The 26897-nt window shown below is 36.1% G+C and overlaps 1 protein-coding gene across 1 annotated transcript in view; it reads left to right on the top strand.

The window, feature by feature from the left end:
• LOC111501916 (GAS2-like protein pickled eggs) overlaps positions 1-26897 on the top strand; it is a 125068-nt gene that overhangs the window by 90190 nt on the left and 7981 nt on the right. Inside the window, exons 5-8 of the mRNA XM_074174127.1 lie at positions 3632-3860; positions 18919-19026; positions 21978-22153; positions 23730-24060. Coding sequence (XP_074030228.1) covers positions 3632-3860; positions 18919-19026; positions 21978-22153; positions 23730-24060 — 844 coding nt within the window. The remainder of the gene's footprint in view (positions 1-3631; positions 3861-18918; positions 19027-21977; positions 22154-23729; positions 24061-26897) is intronic.

Raw genomic sequence — 26897 nt, 5'->3', positions numbered from 1 at the left:
TCATAGCAATTGATCACCCCATGAAAAGTTATCTGAACTGAATTTGTCCACCATGGGTAATTATGAAAAACTTTGAAATTTAAGGTAGTTGATTTCCGAGTCGAAAACTCTAAAATACAATGAAAACACAAATAATCACATCGAAGTCTCGTCAAACATATATTTACAAAATTGCTAGAAAAATCAATATATATATATATATACCCTACTCGTAAAAGTGTACTTTCAATTTCTTCTTCTGTTTCAACAATTTTGACAACGGAACCTCAACGGAAGGTATTCCTTCTGTATAATTGTTTCTTGTTTCGTTTTAAATCCGTTTTATTCAACATCAGCTAGAACGATCATCATCAACATAAAACGACACTTGTGGGTAGAAAATGTTGTAAGTTACTAAGCGCATATTGCATATTGCTTTGCATAATAATATTTTACATTATGTCTCGATCAGTTGTTATGCAGAAACGAGTTCCTGCTGATCGATAGTCCGCCATGAAATCCTAATGCGCATTTTGAAATAATAAGACATAATTAATTCACTACAAGTTATTCATGGTGATTCAAATCATGAAATGATTTTTCACATATCATAGACGCGAAATGTACTCTATGAAATTCACATGAATTTTATACGAATTATTCAGTGCATTTCTTCAATACCCCCCTTTTTATTTTTTGAAGGGGTCAGCTCAAAAAATTGAAATTTGGGATAATAAAATTAATGCATAACTACTTTATTTTGAAGTGAAATTGATAGATTAAACTTTCAAGATGGCGACTGGGCTTCATCTGGAAAAAAAATTAAATGCAAAGGGGGGGCCTGTGACACATCATTTCGAAGCTCCTGGCGAATACTTCACAACCCTAGACAAGGCCGTCGCCATGGGGGATGGGGAGAGCCTCACCCCTGCTTTTTGCAGGAAAAGTTGGGAAATTTTGGGCCGTGAAGATAAAAAAAAATAATAGTGGAAAACGAATAAAAATTACCAGGAAAAAGTAGGGATTTCACAACACAAATTCTACTTTGTTTGAAAACTTCAAAAAGTTCAATTTCTCCCAAGTAAGAGAACAGTCTACAAATTTTAAAGTGACAATTTTACAAAATTTCCAACTTTTCGCTATTTTTTTTTGACTTAGAAAAGTTGGGAAGTAGAAAAAATAATAGTTGAAAACAATAAGCACAATATTATTTGAGTGTTGTTTCCTTTCATTTGTACTGAATATTCCTATACATGGTGGATATGGTGGAAGACCAAGGACTTTGGTCCAAAGTGAAATAAATCCCATTATTATTTTTAAAATTACCAAAATTTATTTTTGTTTGTGCATACCCTTCCCCCCTGGTTTTTCTTTCCGCTACGGCCCTGACCCTAGAATATGAATCAATATCTTCACCTATTACAAAATGGCGGAACATTTAATAATTTCCTGAAGACAAACACATTAATATCGAAATTTCTAGAAATATTCCTTTTTATCTACCATATGGCAATTCCAACAACCCTATAAGGTTTGTTAAGTTGTTTTTTGTTTATAAAATCGACAAAAAATGTCAGTACGACAGTGAACATCATTGTTCGTTAGAATATTCTCATTTAGTTTTCGGTTTTACTAGTGGAAAGGTACCACGTCAACAATCTTCAAAATGGTCAATTCTCGTCTATTGGTGTGAAGCGTAACTTTCACGAGACCGAAATGATTTTCAATGAACGTTTTCCGAATCGTCCTATCTGTAGAAAATATTTGAGAGGACATGTATCCAAATTCACAACTACCGGTATTGCACATAACAAAAAGCCCCCAGGTCATCCGTCCATTCCGGAAGAATAGCAAGTGCAAATAATTGGTGAGATGGTAGTAGATCCTGAACAGTCTTCTTATTCCGTCGCGAATGTTTGTGAGGTGCCTCCTTTTGAAGAGGAATAGGTATCATCTATACAAAATTAAAATGGTACACCAATTAACTGAAGATGACCTTGATCGAAGAACAGAATTCTGTGAAATCATGACGGAAACCATTGCAAGGCATCCTACCTATCTCCACAATATTTGTTTCAGTGGCGAATGTACATTTTTTGAACGGAAATGTTCACAGAAGAAATTGCAGTTATCGAAGTGACACCATCCCTCACGTTTTCCAGGAAACACATAACCAATATCCAGAAAAAATCAACGTTTGGGCAGGAATATTGGAAAACCATATTGTAGGACCTCTATTTATTGATTAAAATTTAACAGGGGAACTGTATTTGAATATACTGGAAACTACTGTTGACCCTCTCATCACTGAAATCGTCGAAGCGAATCCTAATGAATTCGATATCGATATTTTGTATTCCAAGATGGAGCACCACCACATTACTCCAGACAAGTAAGAAACTATTTTGATACTACTTTTTCTGATCGTTGGAATGGCCGTCGAGGTCCTACAGAATGGCCAGCCCGCTTGCCAGATTTGACACCCGTGGACTTTTTTTATGGGGCTATTTGAAGCAAAAGGTGTACGAAACTGAACCTGCTTCAATATTGGAAATACGGCAGAAAATAATAAATATTTGTAGAGATATTGACGTTACTGTGTTCGAAAATGTTCGGCGTTAAATATCGGATAGGCTGTTCATATCTCAAGAAGTTCAAGGCAACCATTTCGAGCATCTTCTGAACTGACCTCAAGCTTATTACCTTATATTATGTAGTTAAATGTCACTGTATTCAGGCAATCATTAAAAGTTTCGGCAATTTGTATTAGTTGAAAATATTGATATTATATTCCAGGGTTATGTAGCAATTGTCAGTAGCTTCAAAAAGATGTGTCACCCCCCTTTCCATTTTATTTTTTTTCCAGATGGCGCCCAGTCACCTGTCACCAGTCAATTTCACTTCAAAATAAAGTATTCATGTATTAGTTTCATTATCCCAAATTTCAATATTTTGCGTTGAACCGTTCAAAAAATAAAAGGGAGGAGGAACACATTAAAGAAAAGCACTGTATAAGGATATGTTAAATTGCAGAAATGAAAAATTTTTGACAGCGGTGAATTTTTATTTTTCTCAATTTTCGAAACAGTCCTGTTTTGGTTTTTATTTCCCGATTCAGTTTATATTTCTCCAATCGTCGAAAAACGCCGTCATCTCAGGGGTTTCCTCAACCTTGGAAACAGGAGAAAGTCAGAGAAGGCCAAATCTGGTGAATACGGTGGCTGAGGCATGATTACGGAACTTCCTCTTGAAGATGATCACTTGGCGATCAAAACACGTGTCGAGGTGTTAAAATAACGGTTTGGTGTTGAGATAAAACTCCAGTAATATTATTTACCTACTTGAAATCAAGAATACTTTTCAAGTTTCAATGAACCTTTTCATATTCTGTAGAAATGTATAACTTTCCTTTTTGAATATTTGTTATACAGAGTGAAGTATCAAAAATAACCTCAATTTCTGTATCACCCAGAATAAATTATCGAATTCTAGTCTTTTTTTGAAAATAATATCGATTATATTGGGAGATTTTATTGTTTTAACTCGTAACAATAATCTCTCAAGGGGAAAATAATTCTTTAAATTATAAAGTTTTCCTGAACTCAAACAATTTTATGTGTCATAATGGTTAACTGCTATCTTATTTCTTCAGGTTCGGCATGTTAGCACCTGTGTTGGTACAAATGGAACGACAAATTGACAGAGAAATAGCGGCGGACCAGAAAAAAATGGGAGTCACTTTCAACGAAAATTCAAATAATCAAAACAACCTTGACGATGATAGCGATAGCGACAGCGATCTCGAAGACGAAGAGACTGTATTGATGTACGGACCGGCCCCTCAAATCATCACTAACGATTTGAAGAGTTTAGATGAAATGGTGAGCATTAAATTTTTCCACTGAATTGCTTTCATCTAGAAAGGAAAATGCAGATTGATGTTGTCAAACTTTCCTAGTTATTCGAGAAATCAGAACTGGAAAACAAATTTGGTTATTTCAAATAATTAGTTGTTTCGAAGTTTTCTCAACTTTGAACTGTAATATCTCGGTAAATACTTATTCACTTACTTAGTCACAATTCCGCCAGAATAAAAATTTCGTGCTCGGGATTCGAGCACCAGTGTCAGCTGCTACTGACGCAATTTCCGATACAGGTTGAGTTAGGTTAGGTCAAACGTGAGAGGGTATATTCGACTCTCCACCGCAACCCGCAGGGGTTTATTGTGTCTCACACCTATTCGCACTCGAACAAATAAACCCAGCATTCTAACACAATTCGACTGCAACCTATCATGGAACTCGTATGTCGATGTAGGTAGTTTGTGGCAAGCTGAACAAATGTTTCTATGTGGTCACTACACTCCAAAACATGCTGGAACGAGAATGTTTCTTTGAAGTTTACAATGCACTTATGTACTCCGCTATTTCATATAGTATCGTTGTGTGGGGTCAAGCGTCCGAACTACAAAGAGTGTTTGTGTTGCAAAAACGTATTATTAGACGCATTTTCTGCTTATCTTATAGAACATCATGCAAAAAGTAATAAAATTCTCACGGTGCCCTCTATTTATATATCAAAACTGTTGACTCACATTTTCAAGAACCTAAACAGCTTTAGAAGGCATTGCGATATCCACATGTATGACATCAGAAACAAAAGAAATACTTTACCGAAGACAATTTGTCACTGCATGCAAAAAAAGGTTCAGTGAATACTGGAATACGTCTATTCAACATTCTGCCCTTCGAATTTAGAGAGAGCCGACGTCCAGATATCTTCAAACGCAAATTAAAGACAGAGCGTGTGACAGTATTGCCAACTGGCTGAACTGAAAAGTCGCTACACATGAAACAAAATTCCGCTACACTGCTTCATATTCCGCTACGCTTGTATATCTGACGCAATCAGTTCGCGCATGCGCCCTATCCAAAATTAAATACCACAGTACTTGCAGTTTGTAATTTGTGTACCATTCAGATACCACAAAACTGAACTGTCACTAATGTCAGGAATCAGGTTCATTTTAATTTTCAACGACGCAACTCAGTAGATGATACCTAATTTTCTGAATTTACAGCAATTAATTTTTGAAAGCTGTCGTCTCGACCAAATATTTCTTAGTTTGAAATAATGATTTTGAAAAGTAAAAATAAATATAAATTTCACTAGTTCGGACTTCCATTGTCTATTATATAAAATGATTTGAAATCCCTGAAACAAGTAAAAAAGAATAATTAAAAAAGAATAGTTGAAAATAGTTGAAAATAACAGTCATCACCCGAAGACGATTGTAGATACCAACAATCGAAACGTCGTGAACTAACGTGACTTGGAATCTCTACACTTTTTTATTTTTATTATTTTCTTTTTGCATTCCTTTAATTTTTATTTATTCAATTATTATATTTTTACTTGTAGGTTATTTTACTATCATTTCATTTCAGGTTTATTGTTGCTTAATATAATTGTTATTTTCAACTATTCTTTTTTAATTATTCTTTTTTACTTGTTTCAGGGATTTCAAATCATTTTATATAATAGACAATGGAAGTCCGAACTAGTGAAATTCATCACGAAACATTGTCAATATCACAAATATCAATTTGTTCACATACGTATAGTCACACTGAGCTCTTGAACGATCATTCGCAACAAGTCTAATCCATCCTTTCAAGTTGGAATCAGACAACCAATATTGACAAAAAGTTTATTTTCGAGATATGTCTAGTTTCCGTCAATTACGACTGCGGTAGCTCTTTCGCTCGAGTTTCAATCAGAAGAACTATCCTACTATCTTCCATTTCCACTGTAATTTGTTCCATATAATTTATAATACTAGAGACAGTCGACACTCAGTTTCAAGATATTGGAGGTTTATGATATGATTGAAAATATCCAAAAATATTCTTCTTCTCTTTCATCATGTAATGGCCTCAGCTACTAAGACTGTGCATTCAATTATGCAAGTGTCAACTGTCAGCTATGAGTGCTGCCAACGGCCTCTTCTTCTTCCATATATTTTCAAAATTGATTATTTATTGAGAATTCCGCTACTTTATTCTCAAATCCGCTACGCCGCTACCGTAGAGTAAATTCCGCTACAGTAGCGGCATTCCGCTACAGTAGCGGCATTCCGCTACGGTTGGCAACTCTGGGTGTGAAGATATCCCTGTACGCCGATGACATGGCTCTCCTCTCGTCTTCCACAGGTCGGGAGCTCGTCATCGTCTACAGTCTACATGCAACGTGCATTGGACGACCTCGAGCGCTGGATTGGAAGATCCGAGTGAACCCGAACAAGAGTCAGGCGATAACCATGGGAAGATTGAAATCTTCTCCGGCCAGAAAAGTCACAATCTCTGGAAGGGAGATTGACTGGCAAGCGCGGGTAAAGTACCACGGCCTTCTAATAGACCGTAGACTCACTTGGACCCGCACATTATGTACGTTAAGTCAATGATCGAGAGACGGATCGTTAGTCTTTACCCTCTGATAAACAGAAAATCTAAAATGAGTTTAAAGAACAAAATTACCATCTACAATACGATGTTCAAGCCTGTCATCATGTATGCTTCAGGCGTCTGGGGACAAGCGTCTACGTACAATATCTCCATTTTGGAGAGATTACAAAACAAGTTGATGAGCATGATTGTGAATGATCCTTGGTTCGTGCGGAATGAAGCCATCCGCAGAAATTTGCAGCTGCCTTCAGTCCATTCAGTCCAGAAATCGGCGCGGAAACTCACAAAAATCCGTTAGGAAAGCTATAGATTATGATGTAGACGACCCCTCCCGATATAGAAGGCTCCGACACTCTGTCGAATGAGGCCTTCATGTTTCCCGTTAACGGACGAATAGCTTTTTCATCCATCCTACCCCAGCCAGGTAGGGGTATCTCGTGAAGGGCAGTACTGATGTCTGAGGACTTCATACCGCCATCATCCCCTCAGTCATGAACTCATTCGTCCTTCTTCGACAAAGATCAGCCAAAAGGGCAAGGGAGGAGCTGGGTTCCAACCTGAATAAAATCAAGACTCCCTGCCTCCCTCCGTGAATTCAAACTTTTTTGTGGTTAGTGACTTTCAGTACTAAGCTTCTCAAGTTTTTTTCATATTTTGCTTTATCTTTGTTATGATCTTGTGATTTTTCACAGGCGGTGAAGTATGCATCACTGAAATACCTGATTCAATAATCGATTTTTGACTCGATGTTTCATAACATACAAGAATGTATGTTATGAAACATGTATGTTAACCATTTTTCATGTTTGACATTTTAATTGTACACAATCATTAGACAAAATTTAATTTGTGAACTAGGACTAATCCGATCTATTTATTGTTGATAGGATATGAATACAATTGGTACTGATCGAGTCAATATCACATTCTAAAACTTTTGCTACCCTACTATAATTCCATATATAACACATATAATAAATGAATGTATTTCAAAGTCTGATTTTCCCGCTGCCTGGATAATGGCCAACAAGTTGCCTTGCCGAAGGTAAACCAACCAAAAGACTTCAATCACCACAGATCAATCAGTATTCTTCCTACTCTGTCCAAAGTTCTAGAAAAAATTATGGAAATACAAATACGAATCTTTGTTGAACAGTCTAAAATTCTACCTTAAAAGCAATCGGGGTTCAGACCTGTTTACAGTTGTGTGAGTGCACTTGCAAATATAACGGATGACATTATCAAAGGTATTGATGAAAATAAAGCAACTTTTCTCATCCCACTTGACTTTTCGAAAGCATTTGATTTGATAAACCACAGAATTCTCCTATCTAAACTTCACTACTTAAAGTTTGACCAAAATGCTTGCAAACTTATTACTTCATATTTATCAAATAGACTTCAACGTGTTACTCTGAATGATAAAACTAATTTTGCTCATGTATCATGCGGTGTTCCTCAGGGTCCACTTTTGTTCACCTTGTTTACTGCAACATTTCATGAAGCTCGGCAGCACTGTAACTACCACATGTATGGTGATGACACACAGATATATAAAACATTTGAACCAGATAATGTCATGCAAACTAACAGAGAAATAAATATTGACTTACAATCTTTAAAAAACATATGTGATGAACATCTACCCAAAATAAATCCTCAAAAGTCATGTGCTATTTTGTTCTGTAATGACAATGTCAGGAATTTCATATCTTATAATCTCATACTAAGGATGGGAAATGACACAATACCTTTTAGTGAGAGTGCAAAGATCTTGGGTTTGATACTAGATCAAAAATTGAGATTCAAAGAACAGGTCAATACCATGTTTAAAAGAAGTTACACTAGCTTGAAGATGATTTACCCACATAGACACTATTTAGGCCAAGATGTAAAAAAATGATGTGTGATTCATTAGTGCTATCCCAATTCAACTATTGTGATATTGTATATGGACCATGTTTAGATGGCTTGGATAGTCAGCGTATTTAGAAAATCCAGAACTGCTGTTTGAGACTTATTTTTGGCATAAAAAGCAGGCAGAGAATCTCCCATAAAATTGAAGAAATTGAATGGCTCAATATGTCCAACAGGCGTAAACTACATATCCTTTGCTACTTTTACAAACTTTTGAAATACAAGCAACCCAAATATCTCCATGATAAAGTCATATATAGAAAAGACATACATGATACAAATACTCGACAAACTTTTTTTATCACCATTCCTCGACATACAAAGGAAATTTTCAAACGTAGTTTTTCATATAATATTGCTAGTTACATCAATACGTACAAGATAACCGACTACAGTAGGTCGTGTTTCTCTTTGAAAAAATCATGACTGTATGTTTGCGTGAACTACAAAAATGAATAAATAATTGAAAATATATCCCAACTTGGAGCAAAAAATAAAATTCTCACAGCGTCGACATGCAACCTAGCGGTTTCACGACCTAAAGGAATATCTGCCCTCACAAGTGAAAATAAATTATAAAAAGGGTTCCTATCTTCTCTCTCTCTCGTTCATCTTGTTTTTCTCCTTTTCTTTTCACTGGTCTTCTTGTTTGCTGATACTAGTCAGTAAGTGTATTTTAGTTTAGTTTGTAGTAAGGGTCTGAGTGGAAGACCAGTTTCTCTCTTCCTGGTGTTGAAAAAAACTGAACTCTCACCTTTTATTTACCTAGTTTTTTTTTATTGAAACCTAATATTGTTTGTGGGTTTGTGGTAAATAATAAACGTATTACTATTATTATTATTATAAATTTGAATTAGAAGCCTATTAGTTTATATGGTGAGTGATCTTTTGGGTCAAATGGTAAGAGTGCGGCTCTGCCAAACTCTGAAAACTTGATTCGGTCCGCAGCACAGATTATCTGCCCTGCTGTTTCATCAGTTTCCCAACAGAGGGGACACACACTGTCGTCCGACAATCCGAATCTCTACATATAAATATTCAGACGACAGTGACCTGCGAGAAGGCCTGTTAGACATCATAGTTCATCCGTACTGTAGTCCGAAAACTGCTTGGTTTCGAGCTTCGGAGGGAAAATGAATGCCTTGGAGAGAGCCATCCAGGTGTTCAATATTTGTTCAGCAAAGCCTAAAGCGATACCAATGACAGGTTCTGGTCCCTCATTTGCAAAGGAGTCAGCAGCCTCATAGCGTTCGAGGCCAGTATGGCCAGGAACTCAGACCAGAGACAATTTTTAAAGTCTTCCTATTGAGGAGAGTCGTTTTTGGCAATTTAATACCAATTCAGGCGTACGGGCGTTGTCATGAAGCAGTATCGGATTTCTTCTGTTGACCAGTACCGGCTGCTGCTGAGATAATTTTTTATGCGATTCGTCGAATTCCTCATAAAAGGACCATTCTGTGATTGTTTGGCCCGGTTGTAGAATGATGAACCAGCCGCCGACCACCATACGGTACCCATGGTCTTTTTTGATTGGTTTTCGCCTTTGGGAAGTGTCTGGGTGGCTCATTTGTGTCCAACCACTGTCTCAAACGTCCCCTTTTGTCGTAGAGGATCCAATTTTCTACACACATGACGATTCGATACAAAGAAAACGTGAGGCAGCGCACGGGAGCTGACGGCCAGTTCCTCCTCAAATTCTTGTCCTGGATTATTTCGGCCACTTCGGGGCTCATCTTCAAGCCTAAATTTTTGTTTACAAAATTTTGCAAACCACAGTCAAACTGTGCGTTAATTACTATTATCGTTGCCAAATACTTAGTTAATTTTTCGGGCTGCTTTGGCAGCGCTTTGATTCAATTTGGTTGAAAAATAACATTGTTGAAATTCAACCAATGAGGAAGCTAGAATTAGCTACCCAGGTGCGGCACATACTAGAAAAAAGCATGTGTTTTCACAGGAGTGTTTATGTGGAGGAATTTTTGAAGTACTTGTACTTCAACAGCCATCAGTTTCATCATGGACAATAATTTCGTGAATTCCCGCAGTATAAATCTTCCAACTATTTAACTATACAAACTATCCGAGTATATGAATGAGTAGAGTGAAAGATATAAAGTAAATTGTATTTTTCATTCGATTTTTGTTAAACATGAATAGTAATTTGCCTCCAATAATTGTTTTCAGACTGAACGCGTGTTAACATACAAAAAATGGAATGATACATCATAGCATAGAACACAAGCGCAACGAATTACCGAATGCAAGTTTGCCAGATTATGACGATGACGTAAATATTTACCTAAGTCAGCGTATATAATTTTCTGTTAAAATGGCATTTTTGAATTGAATTATGATAGTTTTCCAATATATTATCAATTCGGAACCCCCTTCCTAGCAAATCTTACCAAATTGGCTTTCAATTGTTTCAATTTTTCACAATTCTATGTAGAATTGATAAAACTGCTACTTCGACAGAATAAAAATAGCACCGCAGCTCGTGTTTTTTTGCAATCAACCTGAACATACTTAGAATGTCACCTGAAACACTTATATGGCTGTTCTCAATTACTAATCCAGATTAGATTATCCTGACGCAGTGTTTCGCAAAATATATTCCGTTCTAATTCCACACCCGAATGGTATAACAGGATAAGTCTGATCAAACTGGCTAGGATATAAGTTGAAACATATTTTCAAGTAGCATTCGAAAAGTTTTATGTATAAAGAATGAACCAAATCTAATGGATAATATCAATAACTTAGTTACTTTATTATAACGGAAAATTTCAATAAAATAGTTGAGGTAGGTAACCTTAGTAAGTGCTATCTGGAAAATATAAACATTGTAATGGAGAATTTTATACAAGTGTAGAAAGGGCAAATATTTTAGGGTAAATATCCGGAACGAAATTTTGCAAATCAACGTAAATATTGCCTTCATTAACACCATCATTACCAAATACCAGGTTAATTCGTAGAGAAAAATTTGCCAAAATTCACTCAACAACATGAGCTGAAAAGGGGCAAAAATTTAAATTACGAAAAAATTAACAGCATCAATGCATAGAGTACAAAATTCTTTATTGATCAGTATATACCACAACACAGTAAAATAAATATTTTATTCAGATATGGAGCTACGGAAAGATATGTCATTAAAACGGATAAAACTTCTGAAACAAGCTAATAATATGAGCGAGTTATTTTGCTCGTTCCCCGAAAACAGAAAAAAACTAAAAAAAAATACTTTCATTTGAGAACAATCAAAATAATAATTGATTACATCAAAACAACAACAGTTTCGTCCTTTCGGGAAATTAAAATTCATTCCGTACTTCTACAGGAAGAATACGTAATGCAATTAAAAGTTGAACTATAGACAATGAATTATACGAGCAAACAAGACGTATTCATTTCAAAGCCTACTGTAACAATTCCTCATAATGTAATAAGAAACAGTTACGCTATTGTTCAAAGACAATTGAATCTTGTTTCATGGTAATCTTTGACTTTCTATCGGCAATTTAAAGACTTCGTGCTTTACTGTTTTTGAAAATAAAAACGAACAAAATACGTGGGAAATGTTACGGATAAATTAATGAAAATGACTTTATTTGGAAGTGATTAACCAAGAGAAACACTATATTGTCTTCATTAATAGATAATTGACGTTTGAATTCAGCCAAATTGAATTTAGTACATGTTTTTGAGAAACGGGTAGAAAGGAGAAACATAGTGAATCTTTATTGAAGTGATATGTATATAACCTCAGTAAGAAGGTACTGCTTTTCCATCAAAATTCATTCGTTTTTGATTCTTGTTGAATTTGATGAACAGCGAGAAAAGTCTTGGCTGAAAATTTTGAAAATTTTCTCTTTGGAGTACTAATATTGATTCAAATACTTTTTATTTAAAAAATGGACAAACAGTTTTTGTGGTTGTTTGTTTCTTCAATTCCTTCAATAGGTAAACTGCTATAGATAATTGAATAGAACTGGCCGATACTTTATGAAAATCCATATTAAAAAACAAATCAATACAGTTTATTGTATCACTATAAGGGTTTTACAAAAACCGTGACACGTGTTTCGCTATATAATAGCTTCTTCAAGCATAAACTGTTTATGTTTATGCTTGAAGAAGCTATTGAATAGCGACACGTGTCGCGGTTTTTGTAAAACCCTTTTATAGTGAAAATCATACAAAAAACTGTATTGATTAGTTTTTTAATATAGATAACATGAAATACTGATCAGTTCTAAAATTTCACGGAAAAGGAAAGTAGTTAGTCGTATATATCACAATTCGAACAATTGTATTTGTTTTATTTTTTCTAGCCGTTTTATCTGAACTTCGCAAAAAATATGTACAGGGCGTTCCAACGGAAACATGACCCCCTCTGTAAACCAGAAACGGACGTGTTATCAAAAATTTCAAAGAACACGTCGATTTTTATTTCTAAAGGGATTAAATCTGACATAGAAATTATACCTGAAAATTCACCCCCGGCGGTCAGCAACTACCCCCCCTATTTTTTTTTTCAATGGCATGAGGGTTCGAGTGATACATCATTTGAATGGTCTTTTGTCCTTCTATTACTTCTGTAATTTTTTTCGAAATTGTTTCATTCCTTATTGAGGAATTAAATGTCGAACGTTTTATTTAAGAAAAAAACAGAAAGTTCGCTATGGCTCATTTTATTGAGGAAATCAACAAAAGTAATATCAATGGCAACACAATCAACGGATAAAGTGTTCAAAATGACCTCCATCTAGTTCCATACAATAATAGTCTACTTTCGAAAACGTTCCGTACAATTCTCTGTCGCAGATCTTCTAGATTTGTAGCAACGAAGGTCCAATCGTTTTCTATTGGAAGAACCCTGGAGAGCCAAGACCAAAAAAAGCACGTCAATTTTGATCAAATATTTACGTTTTGCACACTATTTTCTTCAATTACGGTGGCGTAGTGCATCAAGACTTCTTGCCACATGGTCTTACGGTCAATAAGGAGTATTATCGTGAAGTTACGCGACGCTTGCGAGAAGGTTAGGCTAGGTCCAAAGTGAGTAGGTCTATTCGACCCTCCATCGCAACCCGCAAGGATTTATTGTGGCTCACACCTATTCACACTCGACCAAATAAATCCAGCTCCTTAACGAAGCCGATTAGGTTGTATGGTGAGCGGTCTTTCAGGTCAGATGGTAAGAGTACGGCTCTGCCGGACTCTAAAAACCTGATTCGGTCCTCAGCGGGGCAGGCACAAAGTATGTGCTCTGCTGTTTCACCATTTTCCAAACAGAGGCGACACACACTATCTTCCGAGTCCGAGTCTCTGCATAAGATGATTCAAATGACAGTGACCTGTGAGAAGGCCTGTTAGATATCGTAATTCATCTCTACTGTAGTCCAACAACTGTTTGGTATTAAGCTTCGAAGGGTGAATAAACGCCTTGGAGTGAGCCAATCCTGGAAGATTCTGCCAGAAGTCCATAAATCGTCTTGCCATCCAGGTGTTCAATATTTGTTTGGCAAAGCCTAAAGCGATGCCAATGACAGGTTCTGCTCTTAATATTTCCGTCTTCCGGAGGTTCCAGTCCTCTCTACTAGGGAACAGTACTTTATAAGGCAGTTCGTAGTTGACAGTTGGAGGCATTAAGTCAGAAGTCAATTCCAGAATGCTGTGACTTTCATTGTCAACCAACAGTCTGTTGCACTCTACGTTGAATTGATTTGTATAATTGGCAATGTGCACAAGTAGTCTATATGCAGTCCATCTAGCCTCTCTCTCCAGAAAAATGTGGAGTGAAAGTAGATCTAGAAGGATTTCCATGGCCACCGACGGTATGGTAATGTTGGCACCACTGATGGCCAGACAAGCCAGTCTTTGTAAGCTAGAGAGCTTCGCCTGGGTCGTTTTCTGTAAAGCCTTTGGCCTCCAGGCAATTGCACCATAAGTGATCATTGGTCTGACAATCATAACATAAATCCAATGGATTTGTTCGGTACTCAACCCCCAAGTTTTACCACAAATCCTTCGGCATGTCCATAGAGACAGTCTGGCTTTGTGTAAAACTTTTTCCAAGTGAGCGTTCCAAGTAAATTTTTTATCATGAACAATGCCAAGATATTTCACCTCCGTTCCAAATGGAATGACCTCACCATTGAGGGATTATCACAGTTTTGCTGGGGTTGACAGACATTTGCTCCATCAGGCACCTCAGGCACTAGGACTCTGAACAACGTCCATCGTGCTTTGGAAGATATTACAGGCTACCCTTCCCAATGTGGATCTTGCTTGCGAGAACAATACAAAGAAAACGTCCGATATTTTGGAAAAACAATCCATGGATTTTGCATAACGATAATGCACTTGCTTACTCGTCATTGATAGTTCGTAAGTTTTTGGCCAAAATAAATACCGTAATCATGCATCAGCCGCCGTATTCACTATATTCAGCCCCCTGCGACTATTTCCTGTTCCCAAGATTGACGAGATCTATGAAAGGATGGCGTTTTGCGACGATTGAGGAGATAAAAACGGAATCGCTGAGAGAGCTTAAGGACATACCAAAAAGTGCATATTAGAACAGATTCGAGAATTGGAAAAACGCTGGCAGAAGTGTATTAATCTGTAGGGGACTACTTCATTTTTTGAACAGACAAATATTGTCTCCCACCAATATATCGAATATTTTTCTTTGCTGACGATACCACACTTGTATGTTCATTTCATATGTATTCCAGATAAATTGAGAATTTTATGTCTTGAGAAAGATCTGGAGGAAATTTCGGCTTATGAAGACAATAACCAAGTAGAATGTATTACACTAGTTTTCTCTAAAAAAGCAAATGTGTCAGCATCGGAAATAATCATGAAAGGGTACACAATTTCGCTGATTGCAATGAATAATTTGTTGGGTGTCAAATGCAAGCACGTTGCAAACAGTGACAGTATTCTGGTAACTATTATTCAGGCTAGGTAGCCATGGTCTAATGGAGAGATGGCCTTCAAATCAAGAAGTCGCAACTCATTGTTTAGAACAACAATTACACATCTTCTAAATATCATATGTTACATATCAGTGTTATCAATGTTGAAACATCTTAAACATTTAGGAACAACAATTTTTACGAGAATATTGCCGATTCGACTGAAAAGTGATGACGATACATTGTCTTCGACCCCATAGATCAAATCGTTATAGCTAGAACAGTTGGGCTTGAGATTATTTTTCATCAAAGGGTCAGAAGTTACTGTATAGGAAAATCTCAGCTATTTCAGATAAACATCGGCGATCATTCATTGTATCACATTTGATCGAAATTGTTTGTAGCGAATCACAATCATAAAGTTACTATAGAAACGGCTAAAATCAATAACTGAAAAAGAGAAACAATTATTCAACTTGTATAAAGTTCTCCATTAAATTTTTTATATTTTTCAGATTGTGGAAGGTAACAAATACCCAAAAAAGGTCGAAAAAAAAAACAATTAATAGTATAACTATCAAGATAAATCTATGCAATGAACAAACAACATGTTTGAAGGTGATTGACAATGTTTCATGATGAATTTCACTAGTTCGGACTTCCATTGTCTACTATATAAAATGATTTGAAATCCCTGAAACAACTAAAAAAGAAGAATTGAAAATTAATAGCTGAAAATAACAATTATATCAACCAAAATAAACCTGAAATGAAATAATAGTGAAATAAAATACAAGTAAACATAGAACAATTGAATAAATAAAAATAAAGAAATGAAAAAAGAAAATAAAAATAAAAAGTGAAGAGATTCCAAGTCACGTTAGTTCACGACGTTTCGATTGTTATTATCTGCAATCGTCTTCGGGTGATGACTATTATTTATTCAATTGTTCTATTTTTACTTGTATTTTATTTCACTATTATTTCATTTCAGGTTTATTTTGGTTAATATAATTGTTATTTTCAGCTATTCATTTTCAATACTTCATTTTTAGTTGTTTCAGGGATTTCAAATCATTTTATATAGTAGACAATGGAAGTCCGAACTAGTGAAACAAACAACATATTTAATGAAAATAAAATTTTATAAAATATTTTTTAACTTCTAAATTCCAAAATCCTGACAAATTAGTTTTGCATTCTGTCTGGTACAAAAATGATGGTAGTGATGGAATTACTCCCAACTAATAGGTTGAGTTTTGTCCTTTTTAATTAAACGTGTTTTTGTAGCTTCATATCTCAAAAAATATTTCTACGGTGTGGTAGTACACACTTAATAATCGATAGAGAATTTTATACTCATAACATCGATGGTGTTGATATTTTTTTCAAATTTCAATACACTATATGATGTCATTGAGCAATTTTTTGCCAATTTTTCTGCCACTACTCGGTGTAGGTTTGCGAAATTTCGTGTCGAAGATTTTAGCGTCGAAGATGAGCCCCATAGTGGTATAGTCGAAGTAAACGATATTGTGCATATTTGAAGTTGGCGGCACTCTCAGAGGCCAAAAAAATCGAGGAATGTTATCGCCAACGTGTTCAGTTCAGGAACTGATCGCGATTTGAATGTTGAAATTCTATATTGGTGCAATTATAATTACTTTAATTTTTTGTTATCTGTTCAAGATGTGGCATCCTTGGAAAAGTACTAATGGTAATAACGGGTGTGATAACATAGCAGACTTTTTCCTGTGTAGTGATTCCAATAGCGATGGTGAACAATGCGAAAAAGAGATACCAGTGAATAAGATTCGAATGCATTTGAATATTGAAACACATAGAGTATGTTTTAATGTATATAAGAATGTGCATCTAAAGTTTAGTTTCGAGTGAAACAAACTATTACAAGTAACATCAGATTTGACCGAAATTCCTTTTTCAACTGTACGTAAAATAGTCAAAAACAAACCTTATGAACGCAAGACGCGATGTGATATAGGATGATCAAAACCTTCAGATGTTCATTTAATAAAATCGTTGAAAAACAATACACGACTGTTACAAAAGCAATGAGATTTCTACAACTGGAATCATAAGGAAGAAATTGAATACTTCCGGCCATAATGTGAGCTGCTATGACAAAGCTCTTCGGATTTGGATAAAGAAACTAGGATTTAGATTCAAAATAATAAACAAACGTCAATCAGTTATAAATATCAGGAAAATAGGGAAATTACTTAACAAATACTCTTAGAACAAATAACTAAATACAGAACAACGGCAAATTTTTTATTTGGACGAAACTTGGTATGACACTCACGACACAGTTACGAAAGGGTGGATTGATGGTTCGAAAATGTGTTCGCCTAACATGCCTGCAAACAAAGGATCGCAACTAATCATTGTTCACTTATGATGCACTGTTTGGAACCTTTGGTGTAGTAATGAATATTACTGGAATTTTTTCCCAACACCAAATCGTTATTTTTAACACCTCGACACGTGTTTCGATCACCAAGTGATCATCTTCAAAAAGGAATATTAAAACTAATCTTCCTCTCCCTTGAGAGTATTGTTGAAAAGTATTTTTCTTTTCTGAGTTTTCAATCCCATCGAGTTGATTGGGAAAAAATTGAAACAAAGTATCAAGCGTAAAAATAATTTTCCCAAATTCGATAAGAAGGGAATAGAGTTAATTAAAGAAATATCTAATAATCCCGAAGACTGGCAGAAAAGGATTAAAAAGGTAAAGACTATATGGAGATTGCATACTACCATATTAATGGTGGAAATTAATTCATTATTGATGTAAATGACGACAGTGATAGTGATGTGAGTAAGAAGTATTCAGAAGTATTTTCAATTGTCTAGTTGGGTGATTAAAATAAAAAATGTGTCCATGTTCAACGAGAGTTGTGGGGTTTTTATATTTTGCTTCTCATGTGTTCTGAAACGAGTGTTTCAAAATACCGTTCGAATTGACCAACATAGCATTTGTGACAGTTTCCACAGTTCAATTTATAGACTATATTGGATTGTACGTTTTGTGATGTGTTTGTTTTTGTTTTGAGATAAAATGTTTTCCAACTATATTTTCATTTGAAAATAATAATAATAATGGTTCATTATTTACTAATACATTACTTTAAAAATCCATGAGATGACATAAACATACTAAATGAATGGATTAAGTTTCGAGACCAGTTCTTTTATATAAAACATAAAACGTACTGAATTATGTCCGATTTAATTATCTTTTCCCATTGATATATTCGTTAAAATTGTTCAACTTAATATTTTGATGGAGAAATAGAAAGTCTATATGAAGTTTTTCCATAACCTAATCTCTCTTGAAGGCAAGTAACTAATTATCAATAGTTTTTCATAAATATATAAAAGTTGCTGATGATTGTAAAGAGTTTTCACTGTACAAAATTAGAAAAAATGTGATTTCGGTGAAATCGAAATGAATTGTATTTTGGATGATATTTTTTTCGGTGTCTGGAAAGAAACTTTCATGTTTTTTTTGATATATTCATTAATAGTGTTAAAGCTCTCCGTAAACTGATGGAGAAAACATTTCCAGTTGAATTAATTGGTTCTTATGTTCTTTCATATTTCAGGTCAGAGATCTAGTTGAAAAATGTACGTGTCCCACCCAATTCCCAATGATAAGAGTTTCTGAAGGAAAATATAGGATTGGAGATACAAAAGTTTTAATTTTTGTGAGGGTGAGTATGTTCTTCTTCTCTCTTCAGTGTACAATTAACCATTATGAAATCACCCTGCTTTTCAACCAGCTGGCCTTCAAGAATAACCCTCTGAAGTCTTCCAGAGAATGTTAACTATCATTTACCCCTCTGCTCTTCCAAGGGTATTTTGTTGCAATACGTAGTTTTCAACAATATATTATAGGAAAATAATGGATGGTTTACATAGTTGTTTTAGAGGAACTAAGATATTCAGAATATCATCTAAATAGTTTTCTTTTCTCTGGGTAGTGTAATTTGTAAATAAATGACAATGATTGATTGAACTTTGTCCTCATTTGTTATTTTTCACTCTGTGATGAAAATTTATACATTTCAACCGTCTACAGACTGAAGAAACAAGCTTAGTTAAGAATAATCTGAAAAGTCACTCTGGAGACTATAATTTCATCCAGAATCTGTTTAAACTTCGTAAAAACTTGGCAAAAAGAAATCCAAATATTTTCAAACGAAAAGAAGTGTTTCCGAAATGTGAATTTTTTTATCAGAGATACAAAAATGAGTATTTTTAGGGTATCAGACGCCTCCCGGCTGGCCCTGCACCTTGTGTCAGGAACCTCTATACCCATCACGCGACTGCGGTAGACTAAGGTGTTGAATACACCATCCTGGCAAGCCATGATGAATCCCTCAGTTTCCGACTTCAACCTACTTGACCTCAGTAAAGAGAAAGTCAGGCGTGTTGATAAGCCAAGGTCTTCAATGTTGTTGAAGAAGACCCCATGCTTCGGCTTATATCTGTGCTGTGGCCCTTTTGCTGAACGAGTTCCAACTTCGTGACAAGAATTGTGATCCCCTCGTTCAATGTCGAAAACTAAACCGAGTGAATCACCCTGAGGGAATCGCCCTTAATACACCCCTTCTGAAAGTGACCCATCATGTTTGGACTATAGTCTGACCAGATGTTATGGTGAAGCCAGACTGGTATTAGTTGTTCAAGAGATCTAACTATTTCGTCGGGTACCGCAAGGCATTTGAGCAAATGCAAGATCATTTCATGCAATGTTAGCTGTAATCAATCCAGGTCATAGAGAGGTTACGCTTATATCGAGTCCTACGTTACACATCCACCGATGAAAAGGATCTCTTTACATCCAGCGACACCTCTCTTCGACCCTCTCTGCTCATATATCCTTCCGGACTCAACTGCGGTGAGTATTCGTGTGTGTGTAAGATGCTCGTAAAGAACTTATAACACGAGTTCAAGAATGTTATCGGTCTGTTATTCTTAGGAATCGACCAATCACCGCTTTTGGGGATGAGACCATTCCGCCCCTCGATAAACCAATCCGGAATCGGCTGCTCTCCGTCCAGCCATGAGTTGAAAACTTTGGCCAGATGACGGTGTGTACTTGGTAGTTTTTTCACCAATAAGTGTTCAGCCCATCTGTGCCTGCTGAACGCTCCGAGCTACAATATGACTGGAGTTTCTAAGTTGAGTGGCTACGAGTGTTTCTAGATGTCCTTTCAGAAGGACTCCATCTGATCAGCGGTCGGTGGATTATACACAACACGCGAAGGCTCTTGGAACAAGCGAAAGGGTTTCTCGCTGAACCTGAGGTTTTTCGCGAAATTTCTCGCTTGCCTCACTAGTGACTTCTCAGTGGCCACTAGCATTCGTATCCTATCAAGGCAGTGCTGTTTGGTGGTCAACAGCACTCCTTGACTCAAAGTCTGATGGATACGTCGTAGTTTGGCGATTATTCGCCGCACTGCGGCCTGAAAGGACAGTTGGCCGCCCTTTAATTCGCCACAAACTGGATACGAGTTGCGTGATGTCTCGCCAAAGTGATCTTATTCTCCATATTGTGTACACGCCGTTCAATCTTCCTAACCGCAAGGCCAAGATTTCTTCTTTCCAATTTGGAAAGCGATTGGAGGACGCTGTACAAAGCGGTGTTAATTTGCCAGATATCAGGCTTTTCTGTTATAACACTATGAACGTCCATTATTAACATTTCTATTTTAATTATTATTTCAGTGTCATTGCTTTTCGAGTTTGAAAGCCGTGGATTTTTGGAATTTCTTCCTGGCGTTTCGCTGGCGCGAGTGGCTAGCTTTTTCAGAGGTTCAACCATCATGGCTTGCTGTCCGATGACTACCTTTTAGGCTTCGTAAAGCGTATTTATATATGTACCTGTATTTGTACCTGTACTCGTACCTGCTCTTGTACCTGTAGTCGTACCTGCACTTGAACCTGAAACATTAACAATCTCGCTGCCTGTTGTCCTGTTCGTTACTGTTGAAATTCTCCGTGTGTTTGTGGATCTCTATTGCCTCCCGTACCAGTCGGCTATGATATCACTGGTTGGGGGCAATTAGGGATACCATAGCCGACTGGTACGGGAGGCAATAGAGATCCACAAACACACGGAGAATTTCAACAGAAAAGAAGAAGCGGTGAACCTCAATCGAATATGGAACCCCATTTCAAGGAATTCGAGAATAACGAACAGGACAACAGGCTGCGAGATTGTTAATGTTTCAGGTTCAAGTGTAGGTACGACTACAGGTACATATACAACGGATTACCTGACAAAGCATAAATACGCTTTACGAAGCCTAAAAGGTAGTCACCGGACATCAAGCCATGATGGTTAAACCTCTGATGAAGCTAGGCAAACGCACCAGCAAAACGTCAGGAAGAAATTCCAAAAATCCACGGCTCTCAAACTCGAAAAGCAATGACACTGAAAACCTCAGCCGTGAAAGTCCAAACCATTTTGTCATAATTATTATTATATGTTAAAGACAACCTTGATCTCAACTTGAATTAAACAGTCACATTAACATTTGCAATAGTGACCGGTGCGGTGCTTGAATGGAATATGACCGCCTGTTGACGGTATTTTTTTTTAATTTATGAAAATTTTGTTGAGGTAATGAATTGAAACCTTATTTTACAAATTCAGATTCTACGAAATCACGTTATGGTGCGAGTAGGCGGAGGCTGGGATACCCTAGCCCATTACTTAGACAAACATGATCCTTGCAGATGTCGAAGTCAGCATAGGACGACCCAAAGCGCCAAACTCGTGAATAAGCCTGGAGCAGCAGATCTACATGGATCACATGTATACTATGACAGGTAATATGACCGATTGAACATTTATGACATAACAGTTGGGCTAAAAACTCGTCGGATAACATAGAGTTTTTTTGTTATAGAATTTTTTTGTATTATTTAATATAGTTGCCAACCAGAGCGACACAACAATTCTAGCGGTAATATAATTTTTTGATACCATTTTTATAGAACGATTTGTCTTTAATCTCAAAACAGGCCTCAGTTTCGACGATCACCTCTTCATTGGCACTAAATTTCTTTCCAGCGAGCATTCTCTTATATAATAATAATAATAGCATTTTTTACCCAACAGTTGAAAACCATTTACAGGGTTAACTAAGTATGTTGAAAAAATCTTATCGATCCTTATAATTACAAAGTTACAATTTGAGAAAATGAATGAATATTATAATATAATAAAATAAAATAGAAAAAAAAAACTATACCAGAAAATTAAGAATTCTCCATAAAATACTGAGATGCAGTGTCAACAATATATTCTAAGGAATCATAATTGATATCACACAAATTTGAAATTAAATTGAAATTATTGCAAATGTTTTGGGTGTAAAACCTTATAAGATACAGCTGGTGCAAGAATTGAAGCCACACGACCTCCCACAACGTCTAACATTTGGTGAATAGGCGCTGGCAAAGTTGGAGGAATATCCATATTTTCATCGAAAAATTGTGTTCAGCGACGAGGCTCATTTCTGGTTGAATGGATACATTAACAAGCAAAATTGCCGTGGAGACCAGCCACAAGCATTGCAAGAGCTACCGATGCATCCCGAAAAAGTCACTGTTTGGTGTGGATTATGGGTCAGTGGCATCATCGGGCCGTACTTTTTCAAAAACGACAATGACCGGAACGTTACTGTGAATGGCGAGATGATTGACGACTTTTTGTTGCCAAAATGGAAGAATTAGAGATGCCTGACACGTGGTTTCAACAAGACGGTACCACATGCCACACGGCACGCGAAACAATGGCCCAATTAACAGCCGCCTTCGGTGAACAGTTTATCTCACATTTGAGGCCACTCAATTGACCGCCTAGATCGTGTGATTTAACGCCTTTGGATTATTTCTTGTGGGGTCATGTTAAGGCTCATATCTACAGGGATAAACCAGCAACGACTGACGCTCTGAAAGCCAATATTGAAGCATTTATACGTGAAATACCGGTCGATATGTTAGAGGGAGTGTGCCAAAATTTGACCTTGCAACATTGAATTATATTGATCGTTCTATCGATTCCAATAAAGATTTCATCAATTTTTTTCAAATTTTTTGTGTAGTTTTCAAAATCAAATCCTATAACTTTTAAAAAATCACAATAATGGAAATGGCGTGTGAAGTAATATCTTCTCAAATCTACTAATATTTTTAAACGGTGAAAATCAGAATCTTTTCCTGTGTCCTGTAAGTGCAATGAACGATAAAAAATAATCTCTCGCAAGCAGTTTTTCATCATGCCAAACAAAGAAGTATTTTCATGGCATTCACACAAGTAGATATTTTCCCTAATCAATTTCTAAGAAACGATTTCTAATAAATTTATTGCATCATCCTCTGATTATGATTGTTTTTACAGAACACCGGCACAATACCCAGAACATACCCCCCATGTCAACGGCGCCCTGAACGGCCCACAATCTCTTAGTCCACCGATGAATGCCCTCAACCGTTCGAGGTCTCGTTCGCCATCCAGGAGGCCTCTCAGTCCGAATTTTTCCAGGATGGCACTTGCTCCCCCCCAGATCCGGTCCAGAAGTCCTACTCCTAATTATACTTCGAATCTTAGCACGAAACTCTCTACCAGTCGGAGTCCCCAACACAAGAACTATGGCCCGCAGTCGTTGCCGGTGATGGCTGCAAAGCCTAAAAACGTTGTTAGTTCCATACACATTCCAGTGGATTCGAAGGTGAGTCAGGTTGAATAAATCAGTACTGAAAAAATATTGATTTAATAAATATTTTCGAACCAAAATACCACATACCATGGACCATATCAATGGTATCAATAATATTGGACACATGTATATTACATTTGTTGTTTGAAAACGTTTCTAAAAAATATTTCAACATATTCATTTTGTCATGAAAAAAGACGAAAATGTAACATTACTCTGTCCTGATACTATAATTGAATTTTACTGCTCTACTGCAGAAAATATGAGTAAGAATATTGCTAGCCCATATGATCCATTAGTGCATCCTAAAAATTTTGGCGTGGATGAGAACCTGTCTCTGTATGACACCAACATTAATAAATTAATTGAAATCATGATGGATATTAAAAACAAAAATACTGCAGGATACGATAACATTTCGATCAAAATAATACAAAACCTTCCTCCTAGTGCCCTAAATATACTGGTTTCACTGATAAATTTATCCTTCCAAACAGGCATATTCCCCTTTTTTCTAAAAACCTCTGTGGTCATTCCGCATAAGGGCGGAGATTCTGATGATCCACCTAATATCCGCCCTATATCTCTCATACCAACCATCGCAAAAATCATTGAAAAACTAGTTAAAAAACGACTACTTGGATTCATAAATAAGTATAACATCATCAGTGAAAATCAATTCGGCTTCCAGAATAATAAAAATAAGCACGATGCTATTTTCTCATTCCTGAATAATGTTTATTCTGAAATAAATGTCGGTGAAAAGACTGCCGCAGTATTTTGTAACATGTCGAAGGCATTTGACTGCGTTGATCACAAAATACTGCTGAGAAAGCTCCAACGTTATGGATGCAGAGCAGTAACTCTCAATAGATTCGATTCCTACTCAAAGGGACGGAGACAAATGATCAAAACAACTCAACTTTAACAAAAAAAGGGGGAAATTAATCCTGGAGTTCCTCAAGGTTCTGTGTTAGGTCCCATTATTTTCTTATTATATATTAATGACCTCACCAAGCTTATTATTTCTGGGAAGTTCACCTCATTTGCAGATGACACAACCATACTTTGAATGTCTTAAAACACTTGTGTCAAAATAATCTCTGCCGACTTGAAAAAAGCTGAAGATTGGTGTAATTCAAACATTTCATCTTTTGAATTAACTGAAACAAATTTAATATCATTTATATACTCGATCAAGGAACTTTTTTTTGGAGGACAAATCACTGGAATCTAAAAACAACACTAAATTTTCAGAAGTGTTCATTGACCAGAATTTAAAATTTGTAGATCATGTTAAACAACTCACTAGCAAAGTCTCCTCTGGCTGTTATGCGGTTAAAGTGATTTATAAAGAATTGGGGTTCAGCACTGCAAAATGGCGTACTATGCACTTATAGATTCTCACTTACGCTACCATTTCGGGAAGCATGCAGTCCAACTTTATTTAAAAGTCTACTCATTTCACAGAAAAGGGCAATAAGATATATAGGAAACCTTAAACCAAGAGGCTCCTGTAGAACCTTCTTCAAAAAAAATAATATTCTAACGATAACTGCATTATTTATACTGGAATTTGTGTGTTTAATAAATGAGCATATATTAAATTTTGCTGCATCCTCTTTCCATTATAACACCCGAAACAGCAGACACTGATAGACACTAGTATACTTTGGATGAATATTTTAACGATAGCTTACTACGATAGCTGACATACTCAAATTTTATATCTCCCTTAATTAGGGAGCGCCTAAGTTGTTACTTTTTATGTCTACTCTTTTATAAACTTGACTTTTACTCTTTTATATATGCATATCTTTTATATCCTCCATTTTAACATAGTTTGTATTCATGCGACATTTTTATTTTTATTTTCATTTGGTATGTTTTGCATTTTTTTTAAGTATTTACTACCCAAGCTTTATCTACAAGATTATGTCTTATGATTAGAAAGCATATTATTATTATCAAATGGTGGAAATTGGTGAGGATGCAATAGAGGGGCATGATATTTATGGTAACGTGAAGAAGTTCAAGACTCGGAAAAGTTGAGAAAGATTCGAATAGGGAAATGGGTCGCTCTTTAAGATGCAGAAAATATAACAGTGTGGAAATTGTGGAAAGGTTCATTTTTGTGAAAATATTCATCATTTGTTGAAGATGTTCCGCAATCCATTGCAAAAGTGATTATAATCTCTTACTGCGGAAATAAGAAAGATATAGCGTGAGAGGAGTTGCTTCGAAATAAATGAAGTCCTATCTAGAAAACAGAGTGACTGGTGGTATAAATATAAATTCTTGCACCTATACCACGGTTTGTTCATGTAAAAGACGATGAATCACTTCTATGATCTGTCCCACTCCATGTGATGGTATAACGACACAAATGTTCTCATTAATAAATTACAAATATACTTGAACCATTTACGTTGAAACACTCTGTGGTGATCTGAGAAAGTAGAAATGGGTTTAGAAATATAGAAATACTCACAGTAATGTGAAACATACATTTTCAACCCAGCGACATGATTATATACTACTCGCTAGAGATTTTCTGATGACCAACAATGTATACTGGTGTACTTTATATGAGTCCAATATTTTTCAATAACCATCTTCTGGTACATCCTGTCTAGCAGCCATTATGGTGTAGTGAAGAGATTTCAGTTGATTGGCCGACATTGAGGTTGTTAGATGTTCAAGGTGCAATATTCTCACCTAAACGTCCGCAGCACCCTTCCAATCTGAGGGCATCTTTTGGTCAGCTTTCTTAGTTTGGTTTTAGCTTAAGCCTTTGCTGACCTGTTCAGGGAGAGTTTGTTTCCTTTCCTGTCACAGAGTCTACTTCT

The sequence above is a fragment of the Leptinotarsa decemlineata genome, unplaced genomic scaffold (assembly GCF_025532065.1).
Source record: "Leptinotarsa decemlineata unplaced genomic scaffold, Ldec_3_MD MMD2_tig00000505_RagTag_RagTag, whole genome shotgun sequence".
Lineage (NCBI taxonomy): Eukaryota > Metazoa > Arthropoda > Insecta > Coleoptera > Chrysomelidae > Leptinotarsa > Leptinotarsa decemlineata.
This window is presented reverse-complemented; position numbering and strand designations above follow the sequence as displayed.